This window comes from Tetrao urogallus (genome assembly GCF_951394365.1).
Source record: "Tetrao urogallus genome assembly, chromosome: 6".
In the NCBI taxonomy this organism is placed as follows: Eukaryota; Metazoa; Chordata; class Aves; order Galliformes; family Phasianidae; genus Tetrao; species Tetrao urogallus.
In genome coordinates this window covers 28,342,441-28,369,047 of record NC_136819.1, presented here as the reverse complement: position 1 = coordinate 28,369,047, position 26,607 = coordinate 28,342,441, and the positions used below count along the sequence as shown (strand labels likewise).

The following is a 26,607-nucleotide window of genomic DNA, read 5'->3' as shown; positions in this document are numbered from 1 at the left end:
CTCCCAAACTGCAGGACTCTATTTTTATGTGATAGGTGATGCTTACTCACTAACTGCAAGAATAGTTTGTTGCCTACAATACAGTCTTAGCACTAATGAAGGCACTTGTTTCCCAGGAAACTAGAGTCACTTGTGCCAGTGATGTAGAGCAACACTTCATCCAGCTCCACAGTAACACCTGATAAACAGGCAGGGAACTGAATACATGGAGGCAGAAGGTTGGCTTGCTCTATTCCCTTTAGAGGACAGTTGTGAAGGGAAGAAAGCCTCCAGCAGCTCCTCAAGATGCAGAAGCAGCAGGTTTAGCGGGGAAAGATGAAGGAGCAGAGTTTTAATGAAAGCTATTTTTGAAGTGGGGAGAGGTAGTAAGGTTGCAAAATGAAGTGCTTTCACCTGTATCAGCAACCTTGACTGTACTGCCAGCCTATCCTCCTCTCAATGTTCAGAGTGTCAAGAAAAAAAGAAAAACATTTTTGACCTAAGAGAGAACCCATCAATGTCCTTAAGAAACTGTTAATCTATAGCAAACACAAAATGATTCTTCTTACATTTCTTAATTTTATTCATAGATTCAGGAAAATACGATAAAAACGCTTGTTTGGACAACTACTGCCACCCTTCCTCTAGATGGTTGCTAATCTGACCACAACAGCTAGTGTAGGCATAAGCTTACCACAAAATTGCTTTAGAGTTCTGACAAAATATCTGATTTCAGTCATGCTAACATATTCAGAGAAAACTTTCCTGTGCCCACTGTCTACACTAGGTTGGTCTTTTGGAACACAACTTGGCAAAAAAATCCAAATCTTTTCCCAATAGAAATCAGACAACTTTTGTTTCAAGAAGAGAAAACCACTAACAAAAACAGTATTTTGCTTTTGTAAATGGGGTAACCGCCCTCATTTCCAAGATGCACAGTTAACATCCGTAACATATATCAGCATGACAAGCACTCTAAAAGATGCCACAAGACTGCCAGTCATTCTGTATCCAGTTTTTTGATAGTGAACAGCAAGACAAAAGAACAAAATAGTTTTGCAGCCAATTGTTCAGTGCAGTCAAATTTAAGAGGTAAAGGTAACCTATATTTTAGAATTCTCCCAAACTCAGGCATTTCAGCAAAGTAATGGGACCTTTTTGTATTTAGGAAACATACACCTTCTTGTGTGCTTCATGATGTTTTCCTGGACAAGCAGACAGGCATTTCCCTTCCTCAAACAGACAGACCTAGCAGTACTAGACTGATCACTAGGTTTTATAAAACGATTGCTCTAAACAAGTTTTGCCTTCCAGTTCAGCATCTCACGTACATTTTTGCATCTTCAATGCAGAATTGCCATAATGATTACTGCTGGTTTCTAGCTTATAAAGGGAAGGGCTTCCTGTTTTTCTTGTCCCTGCTCCAAGGATTCCCAGATTTCCTTCAGAAGCAGTTCTACCTGGACAGTATTTATTTTAATGAAAAGGTAAAGTTTTAAGTATTCTTGGGCGTGCAATACCATTGCAAATTAGCTCCTAGATTTTGCCAAGATATTTTTTTAAGCAAGATTCTTAGATTCTGTATGAACCAGAGAAGATGACTGCTCTGAAATCACACTGGGAAAGGCCTTTTTTATATACCTGTTGCCTTTGCTTCGGCAACCTCTGATTAATGTCCCGTCATGAAGTGCTCAGACAGCCACGGCCAAATCACACGCTTTTATGACACCAATGTGGTGAGCGGCAAATGGCACTTATTGCAAGCAACACACTCTTCTTATAGTTGTCCCTTATATCACAGTGCTACCAATCACCCTTGCTACGGTTATCTGTGCCCAATAGACGTGTGGCATGTCTTGTCTTGCCATGTCTCATCATGGTTTCTCATGAGTCAAGGAGCCCCCACAGGGCCTGATGACTGTTACAGTCCCCCTTTCACATATTCGCTAACCACGCAAGGGGCCCACACAGATTATGCCTGGTTACGCCTGATGGCCTTGACAGCACCCACTTTACGTATTTCGTTGACTACATCTCTAACTTGCGTATTTTGTTAACTACATATACCTTATATACTCTTCATCATTAAAGAAGTGAACATAGAGGTTTCATATCCTTGTATTTGCCACCAGATCTTCCTCCTCAAGCATCAGAAAAGATAAATCTAAATATTGAAAATATGGATTAAAAAAAAAAAAAAAAAAAAAAAAAAAAGAGTCCACAGTGGAGCTTTTCCCTCTTCTCAAGAGGGAGTATAAAAAAGAGAAGTCAGGGAACTCAGGATTTATCCCCATGGAAGCCTGTTTGTACAGGATCAGATGCCATTGGAGAGCCAGCTCCCTGCTTTCTCGACATTTTTCTGTGAGAGATTTGGAGAACCTGCCAGAGTCCCAGAAAGACTTCAGGCTAAATATCTTGCCTCAGCAAAACTGGCAAGCCTTTAAATTGGTAGCACTTGCCCAGAGCTCTCTCTGTGGCACCTGAAATGGGCTTCTTTGTAAATGGAACCTTTTTCTTATCCCCTCACTGATGCCACATCAGAGAAGAATGCGAGGAAGTGAGAGAAAATAATTTGGCAAATCATCCCACTGAAGAACTATCTATCAAGTTCTTCCCTTGTCAGAAGATTAAGGAGCTGAACATTAGTCACTGATGCCCCAAGTGCAGATACAAAAATAGGAACAATAACAGAGTACAAAACTAGTTCTCTAATTCGACAGAGATGTTTCAGAAAGCATCTTCTGATTTCTTGTATTCCATGGTGACAAAACCCCAAATTTTAAAAGTAGTAGTTATGCTGTTAGCATGAGAATAATTAAAGCCAGCTATATTAGATTATCTGATTAGGCAAAGGCAGTTAACTACAGTGACATTCATCTGTCACCATAGCAACAAGGGCAAATAGACTTTGCTATCTCTGACATACTGATGATTGTTTAACAAATGGGTCCTATAACAGTTGTCCTCAAAACTACTGTTACAAAGTACTCCATTTCCAACACAAAACAGTATTTATTGCTAAAAATCCTTATAGCTTCATCCATTTTATCTTTTCTGGAACTGTCTTCTAACTTCATAGCTCTCTGTGGCCCACCTCTAAGCCCCACACATTACAGGGAAAGCCTCATTCATCCCTCCTGTAATGAAATTCATTTTCCTGCCAGCATACCCCAATGTCCTACACTAAACTGAGGAAAAAGAGGTATTTTTTCCCTATTTTGTGTTGCTTAGCCATAGTGGTAAATGCTTGCTGCAAGGTGTTAATTTTAGTACACAGCTGTGCTTTTTCATACTGTGTTTCTGAGGTTCAGGTCTCTGAAATGGAGGACAATGAACAATTCAGCTGGGTCAATGCATCCAGCATACATCTGGAGTCGAGGCTTAATTCTCCTTTATTAACGAGCTTCTAAATCTCATTTTAGGTTTCAAAAGTCTGATTTGAACACATACATGCTCCAAATTAACCACTGTACTCTCATTACTAGCAAAAATCAAATCTTAAGCTACAGAGTTAATTATATTCCTGCCGGTGCCTTAAAACCAGATTAAAATAAAGCAAAAAACACTACCAAAAAGGTCAAAATCGTTCTTGTTAATACTATCAATTTCAGTGAGACTAGGCTTGAGATGAATTTGTATCTCATTTGCAATCAGCATTAAAATAGCAAGTGTGTTGGCAGAAGCACACGGCATTGAATGGCTTGTCTGTATCATGCCTTGATGCTGGTGCTATCAGTTCTTTGCTTCTACAAGTACTAAAATTAGGCCAGCTAGTCTAAAAATTAAGGGCTCAGACAAACCAACCACTTGCATCCACATTCTAATTCATCACACTTTCTACAACAGAGGGAATGGAAGATCAGACAATCACTGTGAAGTTCACTTATGATTTAATTCCAGAGAGATTTTTAGAAGACATCTGAAGGACAGACACTTCTGAAGGAGTTGATTAAAACAAAGAAATATTAGCTGCAGTTTTTATGTATGGCTCTTCCTCTCATCTTCTCCACTTCTAGAGGCAAGCACTTCAAGCATCTGTGCGGGGGAAAGACTGCCATAGACAGGAAAGACTTGTGTGCTCAGCTGTTTTCAATGCAGTAAATAGCACTGATTGCAGTAAACCTCTTCCACTGCTTATCCAGTTGTCTTTCTCAGGTGTTCAATTCATCACTTCCTTCACCTTCCTGCCAGTCACCACCACCTTTACTCATTTATTTCCCCTCTCAAGTGTTCTCCTTGCTCCCTTCACTCCTCAATCCATCCACGTTTTTCAGTCACATTTTCCTCTGCTCCCTCAAGGTCCTCCTCCTCAGGCTGCTCCTGCATTACTGTTCAGGCAGACCCACCAGTCTCTCAGAGCTGCTGGTGCCATTTTTCCTGTTTCTCCCCTCCACAGAATCACAGAACATCAGGGATTGGAAGGGACCTCAAAAGATCACCTAGTCCAGTGCCCCTGCCAGAGCAGGAACATCTAGGTTAGGTCACCTAGATTTTCTCTACTGCTAGTGGCTGATACTATCCTCCAATCCATCTGTAGAAGGAGCTGAAATGGAGAAGAAACCAGCAGCACCTAGTCTCCTGCAAAATGCTCTTTACTGAGACAATGCTGTAAGCAGTAAAGTCATGCAGATCAGACAGGACAGGAGCCTAAAACAATCTGATCACCAGAGAGGGCACAATATACAACAAAAGGTAAGAAGTTCTGGCTCTGTCAAATTTCCTACACCTTTCTTTTGATTTTTCTCTCATTTGCATTGTCCAAGGAGTTGAGTTGCTCAAGGTTGTCACACAAGTTTCATTGCTGACACTGTGACAGGACAGGCATTCCCTTTTAAGGAGGCATTCAACCAGAGATGCCTTTCAAAGAGTTACACAACCTGTGACAGGATCCTCAGTCAAACTGGCCTTTTAATCACTAGGCAGAAAAAAAAAAAAAAAAAAAAGGCAACAAAACAAAGCAAAAAAACCCACCAAAAACAAAACCCTGGCAGAAGTACACAAAAGCGGCACAGGGAATGTTTATACCAATGCTAATCCAATAGTCTAAGCACACGCATGCAAGAAGGATCCACAGGGTGAAGGGTCAGCAGATCTAAAAATCCAAAAGTAAGGCTTCAGACTGCACAAATCAAGTTCCCAAAGCAAATAAATTCCTCTGGCCAAACTGTTTTTAAACAATGGCAGATTGGCTGCTTGGAAATTGAAAGGTCAGTGAGCTGCTACACTCATTCAATGCACTTTTGTTTAGAGCCTGTATTCGATAGGTTTATGACCAAGATATTTGCATATAAACTTGTCAGAGAGACAGATGAAGGAAAACACAGAAAAGCAAACTAAAGTACCAGTAGAAGACAGAGAAGTTGAACTAGGATCAGATACCAAAGGCTTTAAAGCAAATGGTGTAGCACTCATTGGGAATTAGGCAACTTCTGGTCTGTATGCTGCAGACCGTTAAAGCATTCTTTCTCAGGACAAATTCATTCTGCCAACTTGTAGCTACTTAATGTATTTGTTATTACTGAGACCTAAATCACCTCATTTATCGCCGTATGCAGGAAAGATCTTTATGAAAATACTCAACAAATGTGAAGCAGCAGCACTGGTTATAATCCTACTTAAAAATTAATCGTTCTGGTTTCTTTCCTATCACTGATAGACAAATAATTTATATAATTTCTATAGCATAATCTCCAGAGCAGCAGAATGCAAAATGCATTACTGTATCATAATCCCTGCCTCCCCACCTTCAACCTCTACTGTCAAAAACAACAACAACAAAATCTGTCTTGCTTCCACAATATTGGCTGTCTTTCTTCAAGGAAAAAAGAAAAATCCAGAGTCTAACAAACTTTGCTTTCTCTTTGCATTTCATATGGCGAGACAAGCTTTCTAAAAATACAATAAATTGTTATATAATTCAGAGAACATACACAGTGTCTGGAAGCCACAGAACTTTATGTTGAAGTGATCTAATGCAGGTGTGCACAAAAATTACAGGTGTGCCTGAAGCAGTAGCTGGTTCAGGTCAGGCTATGCTAAAGCTCCACTATACCATTCAGAGAGGATGTATTAGATTTTTCACACACAGTAGTAGAAGTCTTAGAAGACCACATATTATGGCTTTGACCAAACTTTGTATGGTACTTCAGGAACGAAAAATGAAGCTGGGAAAAAGAAATTCTTTCTTGAGGTACAGACTCATGAAATCCTGATCTTATCCCTTACCTCTAAAAACCTTCAAAACTGAAATGGAGTTTAAAGTTGAAAAACCCAATAAAACATTTGCATTATCTTAACCAGGCAAATGAGACACAGCTTTGTAGAAAAGAACACAATGACAAGACAGAGGGGGTGGGGGAAAAAAATTATCTGAAGGATTTGAACAAAACAAAACACTTCTTTCTGAATTAGTGCAAGAACGTGTTTTCTGACAACTAATCTTACCTTTATAATCTTTTCCACACCAGAAGAACAGATCATGTAAGTGTGAGGATTAAACCGGACTTGGTTGACAATAGACCGATGACCTTTCAATACCATAAAGGCACCATTGACAACCCTGCCAATGCCACCTAGGGGAAATAAAAAAACAACTGAAATTAATAATTACATGTCCATATTGATTTCATTTATAATCATGTAAAGTCATTATATTTGACAATGTGCTTCAGCTTTCTGCAATACTTAAGAGGCCTGTGCTGACTGCAGAATTCCAATTTTATGAGTAATGCCCCTATGAAAAGCTGCAAGTTTGATGAAATGCATCCTTCCTGTAAATTAGGACTTGGAAGTTAGCTTTAGTTCAACCATCTAAACAAACATTAGAGGTTTTTGACCCAACGTGACAAGTGTGTGAACAAGAACAACATACATACTTTATGAAATCACCAGTGAAACTTTACTGCCTAAGGCATGACACTACTCAACTTGTGAATGTGAAGCAGAGACAAATAAAAAAGTTGACTTTTTAATAGCTCTATTTTTTTATATTAGCAATTCACTGCAGTTGTAATTGACCCTAGTCCAATGGATAAGAATTTAGGGGAATCAATTTTAGGACTACTAGCCTTAATTACCACATTACAGCTAGATTTAGTGCAGCCTTCTCTAGAGCAAGATCTATATCAGCTCATATTTCTGTGAATCAAGCTTAAAGATGGACCTGAAATAACAAATCTGACCAGTGGGTTGTATAATTCTTTTAAAAAAGATAAGGAATTAGCTGAAGTACAATACTATTGCAGCAACTATAAAATTCAAAATGAAAGCTAGACAACTTTTTCTGCCTGGTTATTGACTATTACTAAGTTTATACACTGAAGAAAGAAACTCATCACACAGCTGGTTTCAATTTTTTTGTTCGTTTTAAATATTATCTGTGAATATATATATTCACATAAATAAACCATAGATACGTTGGAAAGCATATCTCCGTATCTGAATAAACAAGATTCAATAAACATGCTATGATTAACAGTGTAAGTGAAAAAAATAAGACTTATAGAAGACAGGAAGTAAAAGCTGAAAACCACTTCGGAGGAAAACAACCTTGCTATTTACAAATCCAAATGTTGTAAGGACCTTGTAATTTGTTTTCTCTTCTCCTTTGTCCTCAAAGAGGAGATCTTTCAGCTAAAATAGCTGCTGGTTTGAGCCCTAAACCCAATGTTGAACAACCTGTCTTCTGAAACAGGAGTTCTCCCACAGAACAAGCTTCCTGAGGAAAAGCTTGCTTTATCACTGAAGTATAATAGCAAGACAGAATTGTCAAAAAGAAAAAAAAAAAAAAGAAAAAAGAAAAAGTTCCTGTATCACCTATTTCTTAAGTTACATAAATGACAAAGAACTGGAGGTTACATCCATCTCCTTCTCTACTCTTAAAGGTACTCCATGCCTTCCACACATAACTAAACACAAATGTTTATCAGAATGATGTGTACAAACTGTGATAACGATTCAGAAATGGGGAGTCACCCAACACCTAATAATCTCAGGCCTGTCTACAAGCAGAAAAGTTTCCAAAAGCTGTAAAGATCTATTTGCTCAGATCATTTTTTGCAGACCAAACTGCAGTATCATAACACTTCGAGACAGAAAGGTAACATACCTGAAAAGGAAAGAGAGATGGTGAGAGATGATGACCAAGTCAAGAAAAAAGCAAATAAAATTTTATGCATCAACTCTGTCTACAAAATTAAGGCTGATTTAAAATTCAACTAATTGGAAAGCAAGATCATTCCAGTTAATTTCAAGATGCATTCACCAGAATTGCCATGAGACTGAGCTACCTGTGACAGTTTATTAAATGTTTGATTGGGCTCTTTTAATTTGCTTTTCCTTTCTTTCAGATTCCTCACAACCTTTCATTTCACTCATCCCAACAGACGTTCATGACCACATTTGTGGCTGATGGCAAGTTGCCCTACTCCCACAGCATTCTTTCCAGACAAATCATATTTGTCAACCCAATTGTGTCTATCAAGCCAACTGTACATGGTTACATCAAGTCCAGTTCTCAATGTGTTTGTCTTGACCTAGCAGACAAACGTTCCAGGAAAGAGGGCCTCGGGACCTAAGGGACAATTTGCTTAGGAAATGTTTCCAAGCCTGTAAGTAATGCTGAAAATAAGTTGTAATCAACCACAGGCTCTAGCTGCCTGAATTCAGTAGAAAACAACAAATATGCCCAATGAGACACTTACAGAAAACTCAGAAGTTAGAGAAACAATAAACAAAGAAAGAATTATAACAGAAATAAATACAAATTTAGGACATCATAACTTGGGCTGCATTTCTAAGTTAGTCATTGGCCACTTGTGGAACCATCAAGCACCGACTTTTAACCCATGATTATTTACCTAGTAGGACAGTATTAACAGTTATTTAATGTCAGAACCTTCTTCTGAAACTTCAGATGTTTATAAATTCATCAAGAGCACTGGATGAAGAGTACACAGCATGCCACATCTAGAACACAGCTCTCCTTGGGCCTTTTTTGCATTCAGTCAGCATGACTGAACTCCAAAGCTTTCTGCCTTTAATACTGACGTTCCCTAAATTAAAGATTATACCTTTCAAGCTGTTAATAGTAAAATCAGATGAAGCACAGTCCTAGAACATGCTTCACTCCTTTTACAGTGAACTTGATTGAACTTCTCCACAAAGCCCCTTAAAACAACTAACTGCCAATTACACAAAAAGTCCTCATGAACTTCATGATTAGTGGAATCACAAAGCTTAGCAGTCTGCCTTTTCCAATAGTATGAAAGGTTTCAAGTACTTAAAATAAAAAGCAGACTTAAGCAAAGCCCCAATCATCTTAGTGTTGAATGTAAGAGACCGCACCAGAACCTCATTTTGGAGAATTTCTTTGCCTGATGCAATTTTAGTCTACCAACTCCTACAAACTTCAGTGATATCTCTAAGTCAATGCTTAATGCAGAGGCTTGTCTATCCTCTCAGTGGTCCCTCCATATATTACAGTAGCTCAGCAAAGCTGATATCCTATTGCATGAGTATCTCTGCAGCAGACAGCTCATGTTCAGATTTGTCTGGAATGCCCCTGGTCTCTCAAGAATCCAGGCTCAGCAGAGACTTAGCTGCAGCCTTACAGTTTCTAGCCATCTCATAGCATGAGTACGATCTGCTTATGTCTGCTGGCAAAAGAAGAAAAGATGAAAAAAGGGAAAATAAAATGCATCTGCACATTAAGTTGAGGTTGGCCACTCAAATTCCTGATGGCATCTTCCATGCTAATATCACAGCATATTCGGAGCTGGAAAAGACCCATAAGGATCATCGAGTCCAACTCCCAGCTTCCCACAGAGCCCCTAAAATGCGAACCACGCTTCTGAGAGTATTAGTTCAGAAATTCCCTCTTTCCCTACACCCTACAAATAGGTGCTCGGAAGCAATACAAAGTCTCAAAGAGTTCTTTAAATGATGTCCCACTATGCTATTTGACCAGTTGGAACAAACCACTTGTTTAAGTTTAAATTTGAAGAGTACATCTTTAAACATACATTTTTAAAAGCTCCTTCTTCTATGCACATTTGACACGATGGTGGTAACACCAAGGCATATCTACATGCTACAGTATAGACAGAAGGAAACAACAGTACAATGCCTTGAAAGTAGTGGATATCTTCTAAGTTATCAAAGGGATTACATACTGACTTGTTGTATTATTTGCGTTTTACATTTTATGCTAATGAAACCCTAATAATTATGCAGCTTTGCATATTTACGAAAATGAGTTGATGCTCTCAATTTAAGAAACATGCTTGATGGTACACACCAACAAATTAAAAACAAACAACAAGCACATGCTAGTAAAACAAAAGTGAGAGCAAGCTACGTGGGCAGCAATTTGACTTCCCATGCACAAGTTTCACAACACAGAGCAGTATTTAAACCAAATAAACAATTGAAGAAATTATTCGGAGAATAAGAAAAAGAGGGAAGTGTACATTACAACGAGTGCCCTAGTGCAGAAATCCTCTAAGAACATGAAACAGTCTTTAAAGTAATGAAAGCTGCTATGTTACAAATATTTTTAACAATTCAAATCACTGGAGAATTTCCTGGGATAAGGAACAATCTTCACTGTAACAGAGGAATTAAATGACCTCATTAAAAAGAAGTCCTTCCTATCTAGGACACTGCAAAAGCAGCCCTGCTGGTTGTTCATATAAGGTAGAAAGATGCTCCATAGAGTAATGCATAACTTCACACACGCCTTGTGAATTACTCGAAGTGTTGAAAGCTCCTGAGAAGAACCAGATATATACAGCTGCTGCCAGCGTGCCACAGCATGCCATTTGACTGTAGTACTTGGCACTGCAATAAAAATCTAACTTAAAAATAATTTGGTTTTCATTAATAACAATACAGGACACATTTAGACCATAGGCCACAACCTCACATTTGAATCCTCTGAGGTCACAATGTGCTCATGGGAGAGAGCAACAGCACTGCTGCATACCGAAGAACTTTGACATTGCTTCATGTTCTTGCACCAGTCAAGCAAACAAATATTTCTAGAGTACAAGACCTCTGCCTTTGGGGCAGCTGATTATGTTTAGAACCCTTACAAAGTCTCTGGTCACTCACACACCCCCATTTGTTTTGCTCCTTAGAGACCTGTCTATAGTGAAACCTGTCTTAGTGAAACCAAGGCACAGGTTTCTGCAACATCTCCACTAGCAGGACCAGGAACCTGATTCCAGGTGTAGAAGCAGCCAGAGCAAACTCAAGGTTTTCTCAGCAGCAGAGGCAGAACTGGCTTTGGACACACCAAAGACAGGGTGAGAACAGCAAGGCTAGTTGAGAATCTGTTTCCTTTCAGCAAGGTAAGAGATGGTTTGGGAGACGCACGAGGGAAGTCTGGCTTAGCACTCCTGCTGCTCCAGGAGAAAGCAAAAGGCTGTGTCTTCCATAAGAAAACAGCTCTAACATTAGCTGCAGGCTGTCACCTTCATCACCTTCCCACCTGCCCACCACTACTCAGGCCAGGTGAAAGGACCAGTGAAAGCACATGGAGTGGTGGGTTGGTGTCAGCAGCTGCCTTGGGCAACCTGCCCTTCCAGGCAATCCCTACTGCACCTCACTGGCCTCGAGCCAACCCTGTGGTGATCTCAGATCTCTGTAGAGCTTCCAAAAGCCAAAGAAAAAAAAATAAAATCATTCAAACATCTAAAGAATATGTGGAAAGCTGTAGTAGCAGAGGCTATTTTTGGACATCTGTTTCGTCCCTTCTTCTGTTATTGCTAAATGTCTGCAGTATTCATACCTTATCTATACCAGCCATCCTACTATTGTTGCTTGTAGAGACAAGCAACAGTGTGAAAGCAAAAGACAAATTTACTATAAAAATGAACCTTGGCACACCCTTCCCACTCTGATCCCTTTCTTGATCTGAGAGAGATGACTCCTGTGGCTCTGCCCCACTGCAGACTTGCTGCAATCACTGCACAAATATCCCATGGCACACTGCTGCCAGCATTGCCCTGAAGGAAGAGACAAACTACAGACCTAAAAGCAAAACAATCCCAAGACCACTGCTCACAAACAAATACATTTTTATTGGAAAAAAATAAAAATAAAAAATAGACCAAGCTTCCAGGGCATTCTCCCCTATAAGTAGAGTCAGAAAACTGACTCCAAGTGTGCATATACATAAAGTCTCAAAAATAGCTAGACATTATGAAGCAACTAATCGTTGATTATTCATCTTCATCTGTCAGCCTGCAACTCAGGAAGCTGAAACCACAAGCTGTCTCCAGTGAGACAACCCTGTTCAACTAACTGTTAATAAAAGATCTGTTGCTGAATTCTTCAATCTAAAGAGTAGTGCATTCACAGTGACCAAGAAAAAGGGAAGAAAAAATTGCATCAGTTTTGCTGCAAATTCATGCAAGTAACTGTACCACAACATTGGACCCTTCCTTGCTAGCAGTTGCAGTTAAAGACAGAATTAAAAAGAGGTTTTGAATCAGTTTGCAGTTCTGATTTAGTAAAGTTTTTGCAAAGTCTGATAAGAGCTTGACAATGTAAATTGAAGGATTGCAGACTGCCTTTTTCCAGTCACAACTAAATATCACGCATCTCATACAGCATCTTAGAGGAGTATTTCAAAGGCAAGAGAAAAAAAGCTCTGGATTACAAAGATGATTCAGAGTAGCGAGTGAGGAATGTAAAGCCCTACCAAACCCTCCATTACTTCACAAGACATGAAAGGTTCTGTCTTGAACAGAGATTCTTTACCAAGAGACCATGTTTATGGGAGTTTGTTCTAACACTGCCTGAAGTATTTGTGCTGTTTAACAGGCTTGCTGAACAGGTCACTTCTCACTTCTAGCTTGCCTTGAAGTCAGATAAATGTCATGGAAACTCAGGGCTGCTTTTCTTCTACCAGGCCAATGTATATATTTTGCTAGAAACTTTGCCTCTGAAGAAAATAGAATAAGTGCTTTAAAGAGGAAGTTGGCTAACAGACTTACCAAACAACTGGCAATTACTTCTGAAGCAATAGTGGAAAGCTGGATGGAGAAGGAAGTGGAATAACCAACAAAGTATTCTATTTTCAAGTAAGGACAAAAGGTGATTTAAAAGCAACTCCTCTTTTGGCAGTGAAAGTCCTGGCCTGTTTAAAACAATCTAAACTTGTAGAGAGAGACAGTCAGCAAGACTCCAACCAAAGAGCCTCCTAAGCAGCTTAGGGAATACCTTTTCCTCCTCCCCAGTTTTCACATAAATCCTGTCTTAAAAAACTAGTCTGAACAAGACCACCGGAGGAATCTCTATCTGAAGGAGAACAACTCAAAGCAGCCTACTGGTAGGACATCTCTGAATTGTGATTATTTGCAAAAAAATGCCAGAATTTGCTCAATTTTCCAGGCAAATTTACAAAGCAGGTAACTGGATTCCTCCAACATGAAATAAACTTGCAGTTGCTTGACTGGTGTGTTTCTTTCCATTCCTTACCTTTTTTTAGTAACATTGCTAGCCTTTAGATAGCAAGTAGTAGCTATAGCTGAGCATAACCAAAGGGATCTGTTTCAGAGCTATTCCTAAGGAGAAAATCTCTAAAAAGATTTATACTTGCAAATAAGTTATTTACTAGTAAGTGATATAATTTAAGGGAGCTGTACCGTAAATATTTGTAGCAAGTGCCTGAATTCAACAGACATCAGTTAGGGCACTACTTTTATTTAAAACAGTGACCAAAGGACATTATATCATCCTGTCCAGTTTGTGAAGTATTTAAATGAAAAACCACATTCCACCCCTTAATATCACAGACCCAAATATGTTCCTAAATTAAGCTAGAACGTGAAAATAAGGAGCGTTCCCCTCAAGCAGAAGGTTTCTAAGGTCTCCACACCCGATAACAAGACTTCTTTTCCAAGAAGGAAGACGAGCAAACTCTACAGATGAACTACTATGAGCCACAGGATCAGATTTTAAAGAGGATGTTTCATCACAATTAAAACAGGTCCAACCCTTCAAGAGCTGAGTGAAGAAAAGCTTCAAGAAGACTATCACAGGTGACTTGGATGGGTAATGTGTTATTTACCACAGAAACAGAATTTCTGTGTCTATCAAAACAAAGCTCATCAGCCTTTTCAAAATCTTCCAATAAATCTCATGTAAATTGAGCAGTTCTCTAAGACACGCGGGTTCCTGATCTTCTGATCCCATTAAGCAAGTACTGAAGGCAATTGACATTAAGTAATTAATTTTGTAACTGAAATGCTGCAAGTTTACTGACACCCTTCCTCAAGTTAGAAGAATCAGAAACAAAAAAGCTGACTGAAACACATATGACATTGTTTTAAATAATTCTAGCTACCACTCTGTGCAAAGATCCCAGATAAAAAGTTTATCATCTGCAAAAAAAAATAAAAATAAAAAATCGGGAGCATTACAGCCAAACACAGAAATCTTAATTTTATAAATGCAGTCAGGACAAGTACAGTAACAGGCATAAAATGTAATTCTACGGTGCTTAAATGAAAACTTTCTGATAAATAATATTTAAACATACGTAACATTTGTTTTAAAGAGCAGGAAATTCCATAATTAAGAAAAATATAATAAAACAAAGAGAATCATACAAATTAAAAGCTAAGCAAAGGGACGTTTCTATAAAACCTATAGTAAAGGACAGTAGGGTGAGGAACTGGCATTTTTAACAGGACCATATTCAGAACTTCTGGACTGCAACACCAAATGTTCACTGAATTACCAATCCAAGATTCAAATGACAATTTACTCAAAACTCTACTGGTAACCAAACCTGTTAAGAGGCAAACTATCCTCTAGCTTCGATTAAACAGTGGTGATGAGTGGCCTTTTAAAATGAAACAAGATCTTCTCACTTCAACTCCATGGCAGATTGTAATTTGCTCTCACTATTGCTAGTGTACCTCAAAAATCATGAAATAACACTTGGTTGTTCTTAATACCACTAAGATGCACAGTTTAAATTGTGAAAGTCATTCAAAATAGAAACAGTAGATTTACCCAGAGATTTAATGAAAATACAAAACCACTCCAACATTTTAGAGATGCTGACATTGTATGGCCCAGAGGTAATAACGGATGATGCTGTATTGCCAAACTCTACATATTAGGGAATGGTATAACAACAGGCACTGACCAAGAGTGGCATTTGCAATGCTATTGTTGCATCCCAGCCTGTTGCTTTTCTTTACTCAACATCAGCTCTTCAATTCTTTTACACAGATTTTGCTACAGTTACTTTCTTCACGTCTGCCCCACCTTGAGAACAGTCAAAAATAGCCCAAAGCAGTAATTTCTACCAGCAACAGCACTCCTCCACTCAGAAAGTCCAGGAGAATAACTGCTCTGTAGTAGAATTCAGTGGCTCCGGGGTATGAGGAAAGGAAAAGACAGGTGCACTGTACAGAACAGACCGATGTACTGGAACTGTAAGGAGCAGCTTGGAAACCCAGAAGCATTTTATACTGCAAGCTTCTTCCTGGGATGAAATTTCTTAGCAAGACCCTACATATTTCAGTGAGCTCAGAAAGTAAGTTCAGCTTAGAAGCAGCAAAGTTGGTAGACAGGAGGGAGAAAAGACAGAATCTGCCTCCAGCCATAGCTCCTCCCCTTCATCAGCTCCTCTAGAAGATTTAGATGGTAGTTATATTGGAACAGAAATAAGAAGAAAATTACTATATCACTGATTCACATAGCATAGCCTATTACAACCCTTACAGGTTTCACTCAAATAATTCTAGAATAGTGGTTGAGTGAAAACAGCAATTGTAGAAAATGCAAACTAGTATGTCAGACACATTTCCCACCTAAACCCAAGTTTCTGAAATAATAATAATAATTAAAAAACAAAACAAAACAAAAACTTACCTGCTTCTGGATCTGGAGGAATCCTCCACATATACAAATTGAAGTCATCAGAGCCCGACAGAATGTACTGTTAAGAATAAAAATAAAAGCAGTTTACCACAAGGTAACACCTGAATTAAGTTATTTTTTAATCTGGGTTCTCCAAACATAAAAAGAAAGAAAGCAAAATGATTTTCTCATTCATTACACCTTACTGATCAACTTAGATAGGGGTAAGGTGCAACAGAATAATGCTTCGTGCTTGTAAATGGACCAAAGTTCAAAAGTACTCTTCATATATCTAACACTCGGTGCCCAAAAAGTATGGCTTCTTTGCTAAATAAGGCTATAGATTATGACTGGCTTTAATGCATACAGGCCTAGATCAAACTCTGATCTTATAGTTTGCAACACTTGTCTTTTTTTAATGTTTTAAATTTTTTTTTTTAATGTTACATCATTTGTTCTTTTTTCCCCCTTAGCTCTTGAACTACAAAGGAAAACTTCAAACATGCACCCAAAAAGAGAGCCAGCACATCCTTTACCCATAAGCACAATCTGCATGGCTCATGGCAGTCTGCTAGAGACCATCAAAAGTCAGTCAGTGATGGTGGGATTCTTGAACACTGAACAAAACCAAAGCTGAACACTCAGACCAAAAGAAAACATGTGAATCACACTGATATATATATATATATTTTTTCCTGATTGCAGTTACTCTGAGATGGACAGATGAAAGATTTAGGCGATACTCAATCTGTAATAGCCCTACATAATATACTACAAACATGCACTGGAATAACAGCTGACATCTCACATGGAAAAAAGCTTATCAGTTATGCAGTTCCAAGGGGCCATAAACTGTGCCATGTATTCAAATATCTCGTCTCCAGTGAACTGTAAATCCCAAATTAGTGATGAGACGACATTGGTGATCATTATGGTCCTTTCCAACCTAGCCCTTTCTATTACAGAGTCATAGAAACACAGGCAGATACCAATTCTAGTTATACATGTACCAAGAGAGTAAATCTACCATCCTCAACAGACTTGCAACTTGTGCTTAATCAATGCAGTCAAAAAGATGCTTTTTTATTTTATTATTATAACTATTTGAACAGAGGGAAGGAAGAAAAAGAAATAAATGGAGCAAGACCATCTTTTTTCTAACCTTTGATAAGAAAGAAAATTGTTTTATTTGGCTGAAATATAATTGGTTTCTGTCTTTCATTCTCCAGGGGTACATAAACTCATCAAGCAAAGTATCATCAAGCAGTGAGAAGACAAGAATAACATAGGACTGAGAAACAAATAAACAAAAAAAATATATACCAACTTGGAGAAAGCTGATACAAATTTGCATATATTCTGTTTGCAATGCTAATTACATTCCTGCAGAGTTTGGATGTTTCCAGCCACAAAAAATGCAATTACCAGCCATGAAGTTCCTTCTCTGGTCTCCAACTATCACAATCCAACCATTCTTCTCTCTTTTATTTTTAAAGACTAAGGATGTGAGTAAGCATTTATGAATGCAATTCTGTTCAGTTTCTGGTAGGTAAGAAGCGCTGATCAAACACCGGTCCCATTAAAAACTTGCGTGCACTAGTTCTGCATCACTCATAGACCCTTCCTTTCCAAGCCAAAAAAGCAATTTCTGCAAGTCAACATGTCCAAGCACTTACACAGCTAACCTCTGCCAAAACGACCTGACAGTGCCAGGAATACATGCTTCCCCTTTCATTTGACTGCTTGTAAATGTTAGACCACAGCAGGCTGATCTGTGGTGCCAGATCTACACAAATTAAGGCTCTCATAAGCAACCTCCCAGCAACCAGAAAGAAAGCAGCTCTCATACATTTTGTTACACAGAAAATGAATGCTTTAAAGAAAAAAAAAAAAAAAAAGACTTGCTTAAAGTTATGAAAACGTTGCCAACCATTGGCATTTATTACCAAAGCACTGCAGTTTAAGCAATGACTAGTTTGCCTGCAAAAACGTTAAGATAAATGAGAACTTCTAAAATGCTAAGTATCTTGAACTTATGACCATAATGCATATTTTTTTAAAAGTTCAAACTCCTTAATATGAGAACAATTTACCACTTTATGCAATAAATCAAACAAGCCTAACAGTGACAGGCCCAGAAGTGACAGAGTATCCTTTGATTTGCAGATGAAAACACAGTATGAGCTGTAAACTCAATGGCCAATTTTCTAGGAAATCTGGCATGCCACTCACTGCCCTTTGAAAACTCCTGATTAAGGATATTCTCTTTCTTCAGAGGAAAAAAGATAAGTGTGTTCACCCAGCAATGAGGACTAAAGGCAATTTGACTGCATTATCTTGAATGTAACCAGGAGGTCAAGTCAAATTATTATTCCCCTTACCTGTCCCTTGAGAAGCCACATCTGAGTATTGGGTCAGGGGGATCCAAGTGGACAGAAAAGCAACACTAATAAATTGGACAAAGTGGAGAAGGAGAATTGGGGCTGTGAAGACACACAATCTCTTATATAAAAATATAAGGAAAAGCTAAAGGAACTGGCCTTATTTAGCCAGAGAAGAAAGTGAAGGGATGGAGCAGACCCCAATAATCTTCTAAGTGCCCAGAGGAACACAGAGCAGTCAGGGATGACTCTCCTCAAGGGTGTGCAGTGATTGCTTAGGAAGCAAGAGTCACAAGTCACAGCAAGTGAAGTTCCAGCTGAGCACTAAGGAACAACACATTCAGGAAAGTGACAAATGTCCCAGCGATGCAGGGGAATTCTCTATCCTTTCAAATACAAAATTTAACCAGACAACTCCCTGAACAACATGATCTGACTTTGAAAACACCTGCCCCGAGACACAACTTACAAAATGTGGCTTCCTGAGTTCTTTTCTCATTCAATTTATTCATTGGGAAAAAAAAAAATAAAAATTAAAAACCTTGGAATGTTTTTTTGTGTTTTTCTCTTTGTTTGGTTGCAGAGGGCAGAGGCAGTGTGAGGAAAACACCTACCTGGATTTTTACAGTACATCACAACATTATGAAAATTCCAACAGGAAGACAAACTTCGCCATGCAGACAGAGACATAAGCTGTAGTTCAGCACAAGGACTTGCATAAATTCTGTGGTGTGTACAATTTGGAGAGTTTAATAAAAAAGATTGGCACAGTGGCACAGTATTTTAACTAATTCACACATTCACATAATGGCTGAGATCAACAGAGATCTCCAAAGGTCATCTTTTGGTCATCCTGCTCAAGCAGTGTCACTTAAGATTTGGTTGCCCAGGACCACATTCAGACAGCCAGCCCTAAGTTGATATGAACTATCTCTGTTAAAAGCACCATAAGGTCCTTCAGTTAAGTCATGCCCTCGTAGCTTTATAACGTTTGCAACAACCAAATGTAAATATGGCCAAAGTAATTTGAAGTGCATTGGGAGGCAATGAGGATGAATGAATACAGCATCAGTGTTACAATTTATGTCTAATCAAGGAAGAAGCTCAGCTTCTGAAGAAGTTGCTGTGTCTAACATTGCAACTAAGATAACCCTCAGTAGGTGCCAGAAGAATTAACTGATATAGTCTTCTATATAAGATTAATGTTTTAAACTACAGATTATTTTTAAACTACAGTCAACTGTGAAGTTTTTACAGAAATTTAAGTTTTACTTCAATAATTAGCTGGGCTAGTAATCCCCAGAAACAGCATGTTCTGCAAAATGCCCAACAATTTGTGGTCTTTCACTACCAACACTGAAGCAGCAAGCATGGTTTTCCATTCTCCTATAGTGTTAATGATACCACTGGAATGCATGTTCTCTTGATGTTCTCACAATATAGAATTGAACTGCTGGAAGCACTACACAGCTTTTCAGCTGGAGACTGAGAGCCAGCCAGAAGTACAACCTTACAGCTATGGCCAGCTGAAGCTTCAAGAGCAGGCATTCAAGCTGTTAAACCTAGACACGGCCACGACACTTAAAAGAGAAGTCAGTTCCAATGAGTAGTATCTGCATGAGACAGCAGAAACCCAAGGCTTCTGGAGGGCACAGCTGGACTAACACTTACATGATCACCTGTGTAAATCTTTATTTCATGTATACAGTATTAACATACCAATAAGTCAATTTTCCCACACAAGTTGAGAGCTATGGGATAAGGATTGAGAAATTAAAATCAGTTGACACTACCAGAGAATTCGAAGAAATAATTGCTGTGAAGTACACCAACCCCTTGTTAATAAGGTTGAAATCCTGAGGGAAGGGAGCAGACTTTTTAAAAGGAAGAGAAAGGAAAGAAGAGGGCTTTGGAGTGGAGTAGATGAAACAACTGAATGCTGCTTAGACTCCCTTTTAATTATGCCCAAGGATTTTTGGTCCTGAGGGGATGTACAAAGAGTAATTCCTAGGAGAATACCTTCTGCTGACTTGCTTCAAGAACAGAAGCCCAAATAATCAAATCACAGAGGCAAGCTAAGAAGATACAGAAGTATATGCACTCACAAAGATGAATAAATGCACAGACAGGGTGCACTCCCCTTTTACTCTCCCCTCAAAAGACAAACTGCAAGCAGAAGGTAACCCAGAAAACCAGTGTTGTGCAGAATTCTGCATCAGACTAGACACTGAGCCAGGAGTACAGATGCTCAGATGTCTGAGGGGAGAGACCAATATTAAAACCACCTGTTTCATTGTCTGCATTTTTGCTGCTGTATCTAACTAGGACTTCGGAAGACAACATTCAGCATATTCACACGTACGTAAGATTAGAGAGAAAAGTAGTTGCTAGTAATTATTTTTTATTATTATTATTTTAAGAAGAATCAGCTTCCATGTCTAGCTGTTAGTAACAATGACAGGAAAAGGCTTCCAGATGACTACAAGCTGCTGATTCAGAAGTTTGCCTTAGAAGGAAGAAAACTCTCAGGCGTGGTTAGAGTCGGCTGCTAGAGAAAGAACAAATTCAGTCTGAGCTTCATGTACGCATGAACTACTTAAAATGAACTGCCATCAGGAATCTGGCAGAATTATGCTGGACTAGTATTTCCCACTCATTACACCGCAGCGCGTCTCGTTTTCTCTTTCCCCAAGGAGATTAGAACCGTTGATACAAATAAGCGGAGATCTAATCTGTTGCTGCTATAGTCTCTTAACAGTAGCATTAGCATTGTATTTTGCAATACTAGCACTCTGGGGAATTTATTTTTATTCTTACCATTGCTGTTCTGAAAGCTTTCAAAATCCCACAGGCTACATTTACTCAGGTACTACTGAATATGGAGTATTTCAATGAAATTACATCTAGCCTTATTCTATAATTTGCAACATCCATGTTTCCTGTTCCCATAAAATTCCCCATTGTTTATGAGTAAGATCAGAGATATTTTTAAGCTTTTGGCCCTACAAATGGACCAGCAGACGTGGATCATTTTTCCAAAAATATGAGTGGATTTTGGGTTGGGTTTGCTGATGCAGTAGAGAACAAGAAGAACTTAGAAGAACTTGTCTTGAAATGCACAACAGAAGAACATGCAATCATCATGCCATTATATATGGATGAGTAAGACCATGGGTAACAGTACAGAGAAAATAACAATGATTTTAAGTAACTAACAGGAGATGCCAAACTGAAAAAGCCATGCGTCTGCAGATGCCCAACTTAGGGTCACTCCTCCTAAAGACAGCAAAAAGTCTGAGAGACACAAATTCCATGCTGCTGCTTACCATTTTGCCAACAAATCAGCTCTGAAAGAGATTAAACGTCAATTCCCATTCACCTGAGCATGTCTATCGCTTTTTCAGTGGGGCCAACAAAACTTTCAACATGAAATATCAGATTAGACAAAGTTTTTCTCAGGCTTTTAGGGAGACATTCCTTACTTTCTTTAAGTACATCAAAGTTCACATGCTAAGGAAGAAGTACAGAGGTATCCAAACTTTGAAGGAGTTCTGATAGTGCTTTGCATAGCCCCTTTAACAAGCAAGCAGTACAGGCCTCCATATATTGCCTTAAATATATTTAATGACAAGAATGCAAGTCTGCTAGGCTGAAGTCTTAATAGCTCTTGAACATAAGAGATATCTTGGACATCTTCTCTGCACCAACTTGACAAGAAGTTGAAAAAAATGTTGACTGTTTATCCAGGGATGAAAATTCACTGCAATCTGCACTTCAAAGAATATAAAAACAGTATTTTTCCCAAAGGAGAAAGGTTTCCTAAAGAAATAAGACTTAGGCTATTTTGTGCTCAATCTGACTTAAAGAACCTTTAAGACTGGGGGCCAGTTTCAATTCTGATAGAAGACCAGAGGTCCCCCCTTATTTTAAACAGTCACACAGGTGATGCCTTGTATGCAGGCAATGAGCAAAAGACAGTACCATAATCACACCCCCACTGAGCAACAGGAAGCCCAAATAGAGACCCACAGAATTGTAGGCATTTGAAGGGACCTCTAGAGATCATCTAGTCCAAACCCCTACTAAATCAGGTTCCCTAGAATAGGTTACAAACTGATCCTTAAACTAAACAAAATGCCTACAAAAACTCTATGATCTACTCTTTATGAAACTATTTCAAAGGAGATTAGAAAGCAAACTACAAGAAATAAAAGGACCAACTCATAACTGTGTGTTTACGTATTACAGATCTCGACCAAAAATAAAGGTCTCACTATGCATTACACATTTAGATGAAAAATGCTTGATGAAAGATAATCAATTTCTTTTATTTTTTCCAAATACAGCTGCTTCTTTGGCAGAAGAGTCTCATTTATAAGATGCATAGAGCAGTACAAGCATCTCAATTTTTTTAAATGATATATATATTTAATTCACAATGTGAATAAATTTTAGTGCTATGCCTGCTCTTTTCTGCAAGTCAAAAGTCCACAGATTTATTTCCATGTCATTTTTTTTGTTGTTCAGAGTGCCCACAGATCAGGAAAATAAAAAAACAAGCTAAGGACATATACATGGCTGACAGCCAGACTGAACATCTGAAATGTTTTTTCTAACCTAAATGATTCTATGAGAAGAAAAAACATTTTTTTTCTGATCAAAAAGCAACAAGATGTGTGCATACACACACCAGCAAGATAATGCAGTTTGCGTGACATGGGCAATTCCAGAGGTATAAAAAAAGATTTCGCACAAAGCAGACATACTGCATTTTCCCTTTCCTCAAGCAACCAAGAAGTAAACAAAAGGCAGTTGGCTAAATATTTCTGTCTCTTTTCATGCCCTGATCTTTGTGTCAGGCTGTTCCTTTATGCTGATGAATCTAAGCTTACAGTAGAGTTCCTACTGAACACGGCTTGAAGACCTGCTCTGATGATTATCTGCTGCCCTCCTCAATAGGTGTGCTCCCACCTACAACTCTTGTAGCTCTCTTAGCACAGTAGCAGCCTGGGTCAGTACAATTCCTGGGCTTTATTTTAGCCAGCTTGCACAGGGTTCAGGCAGGGGCAAGCAGAGCCTAAGTACAACACAGGACCTCTCCTCACGATGCCACACTGCCTGGTGTGTCCCCTCACACTGCAGCCCAGCAGAGCGGCTGCCTCTTCTTGTCTCAGAAGTGCTCACTGCCCTCTGCTAAGAAATTCCTTCCTCCAGGTGAGGTAATCAGAAGGTAGGGTGAGGGAGTGGTGTGATGCAAAGAACAGCCCCACCTGTGCAGGTGGTTCTCTCTTGCTGCTGTCCCAATGACAAGGTCTAAAAGTAGGAGGAGATAACTGGGAAAATTACTACTAGAGTATGTTTCAGAAAACTTACCCTTTTTAGTAGATAAATTATTTTCTGATTCATATGTTTCTTTCATATCCTTCCTTGTGTTAAATCCTGGGTCCTGAATCCTATCCTTTGTGCAGTGTCTGACACTGAAAGATTCACCTTACAATTAGTTCTCATAGCACTGTGGTGTTAAGGAACACATTTGCTTTGAGAACAGCCATATTCTTTCATGCAAGCCAGGAGAGCAGCTTGAAACCTTCATTTCTGAAGGCTGTTGTTAAAGAGGGTCCAAACTGGCACAAACAAGAGCTTAAGAGATTTCCATCTTGGCTTGAGAATCAGGCAGGTACATTCAAAAGCATTTTACAACAGTAGCTTTGTTCCTCAGCGCGAAGCATGCCTATCTCATGAACTGGAAAAAGAAAAGCCATGACACAGGAGAGTGGAGAAATACAAATTGCTTCTAGTACATAAAGTTCAAAGCCAAAACGTTGTATTCCCAGCCTCTAATCCTTAGCCTCAGGAGCAGCCAACTCTGTCAGGGGCAGCTCTGAACGCTTACAGAAGCATCATTTGGAACAATCCATCAACACTTTTACAGCTACCTTTTTTGCTATGCAGAAAGGCCATAACAGTGATTTTATTAACGAACAAAAGCAACTTCCTTCAAAACTTCTACTGCGGATTTTTAGGGTAAGGAAAATATTACATTCCAAAGAAAGTAACATTATCTGAACATGTGAAGGGGACTCCTCTTATAGGTAGCTGAAACTGCACGTCCCCCAGTTGCTGTTTTGCTCTTCCCAGCCATCTGCTACATTTCTTTTTTAAAGACATGCTAAATCAAATATTCTATTCATCAGGATGATCCAGAATTCACAGTCACTTTTTCAATACCTAAAAAAGGCTGAGTAGTCTTGTTTCATAGTTCAGTAAGAAATGTTGCCAGTGTAGTCCGTATTGCTCATCATATTTAAAATGCACTCTCTGTTCACTCTTCCTTCCCTTTCCTCTCCCCATTCCTGGGAGCTATACTAAGTTGCATGTCTCCCGTGATGCATCTATGCATGCAGATCTCAGTTTTTCTAGTTAGGGCTCTAAAATTCAGTTTCAGAGTGGTTCCTTTTGAGTTCATGTCATACGTTCCAGAGTTCTAACTACACCCACCAAGGGCTCGTGGGAATTCAGAAGAGAAGAGGGAGAAGAAGTAGGGCTGGGAGGATGCCCCAGGGAACAGAGGAAGAGGTGTTCAGAGCCAGAAGGGCGAGAGGAAACTCCCAGCTCCTTCTGCCAAGGCCCAGACTCTGAAGAGCCTCCCAAACGTCAATCACCCAAAGCAATGGGGAATAACTGAATCCATAGCCAGATGCATTATTCATGTATGTATTTTATACGCATGTGACTTTATGCACATACCTCTGATTTAACGCGCCAAACAGATATGGTAAAAACAAAATATCACCTCATCGCTAATTCTTCAAAGATGCCAACTTCAGACAGAAAAAGATACTAATTTTCTTTTTATCCAAGGATAGCAAAGTATTTGCACAGACTGCTTTGCATATATATTAAATAGTAATGACTGCAGGAAGCTACTCTTCATTAAGAAATCTTCTGTGCAAAGGAAACAAAACGCACTTTATAGAAAAAGGATTGGTCTTTTTCCTTTTTCAAGCTAGACACTGATAAGTATTACTTCCAAAGATAAACGGTCCTTAAATCAGATGACAAAGGAATACAAAAGAAAAGTTCTATTTCTTTAGAAAAGCAGTGTACAGCCATGTAAGACCTCTGGCACCTATGCAGGCAATTCTAGTCTTAGAAGGTTTATGTTCATGTAATAATTCTGTTGTGTCAAAACTCTGTTGTCCCCACCTAGGGCTATTTAGTGCACAGATTTGAGCATAATGAAGGCAGTAACTTTACAGGGTTTGGAGCAGACTGCAGTGCTGTGAGTGGTACATTCCTGAAACTCTCCTATACCAGCGTAATGCCAAAAGAAAAGGCTGAGTGGTGATGTAATGTCTGAGGGCATGCCAGAGTTAAGACTGTGTTTGATTCACAGGGCATAAGTTATTTCTCTCCACTTTTCTTGAGGCAGGCAGTTTTTACAGCTACAAGTGTTACAGAGTCCCACATTAACTGCATAGGTAAGAAACAAAACAAAACAAAACAACACACCACAATGAAATGATAGCATTTGTCACTGTGACACAGATGACAGCTATTGAGCAAGAAAAGCTTCTAGTCTATTTTTGTTTGGAAGGGTTTTCTCAGTTTTTTGAGGATTTCCCCCCCCCCCACCATCACTACAGAGCTCTTACGCTTAAATACACACGAGTGCCTGAAACTCCATAACACTCCCTGTAATCCTCAGACCCAACAAGACAATTTCTATACTTGTCTATCAACTAAAAATCCTTACTATTTAAATAATGTTTCCCAAATTCTGATGCTGACAAGTAGAACGGAAGTCCCCCACCAGTCCTACTGACACAACTTGAGACTCTCACACGTTCTATAATTTGTATGTAAACCAACACTTGTGTACTGCACAATCAGTGGGAGTTAGATAAATAAGAAATGGCTTTCAAAATCTGGGTCTGGATGCCTGTACCAGAAGGATGGTCAAGTTACGCTCTGGTCATCACACGTGATCCATCTAGCCTATCTTATCCTTCCTTCTTATCGTTTCACAGCTGTATGACTCAAGTGAGCTCCTGGATACAGCAACAGCATACAATTTTGAACACATTTATCTACCAACATCAGAGCTCTCCTACAAAAAGAGGAAAAAATAGTGGCATGTGAATGAGGTCATTTCACTCATACCATAGACAAAAGACAGTTCAGAGAGAAGCAAATGAAGGAATTATAAATGGCTGCAAACAAAGCACCAACTGAACCCCGCCTCTCATGTTTTGGTAGTAGGAATAAACAAGACTGAGGCATTTCTAGAGAAAATGTTTGCATATATTATTCACTGGTTTTCAAATCAACTGGACAAGGGCAACAGTGCTTTTGGAGGAAAACA

General features: G+C 39.0%; 1 protein-coding gene across 1 annotated transcript in view; it reads right to left on the bottom strand.

The window, feature by feature from the left end:
* The window catches only part of DCAF5 (DDB1 and CUL4 associated factor 5), a gene marked incomplete at its 5' end in the record, with an annotated part of 67,465 nt that overhangs the window by 2,287 nt on the left and 38,571 nt on the right, over positions 1-26,607 (bottom strand). Inside the window, 2 exons of the mRNA XM_079537689.1 lie at positions 6,424-6,551; positions 15,874-15,940. Of these exons, the coding sequence (XP_079393815.1) occupies positions 6,424-6,551; positions 15,874-15,940 (195 nt within the window). The remainder of the gene's footprint in view (positions 1-6,423; positions 6,552-15,873; positions 15,941-26,607) is intronic.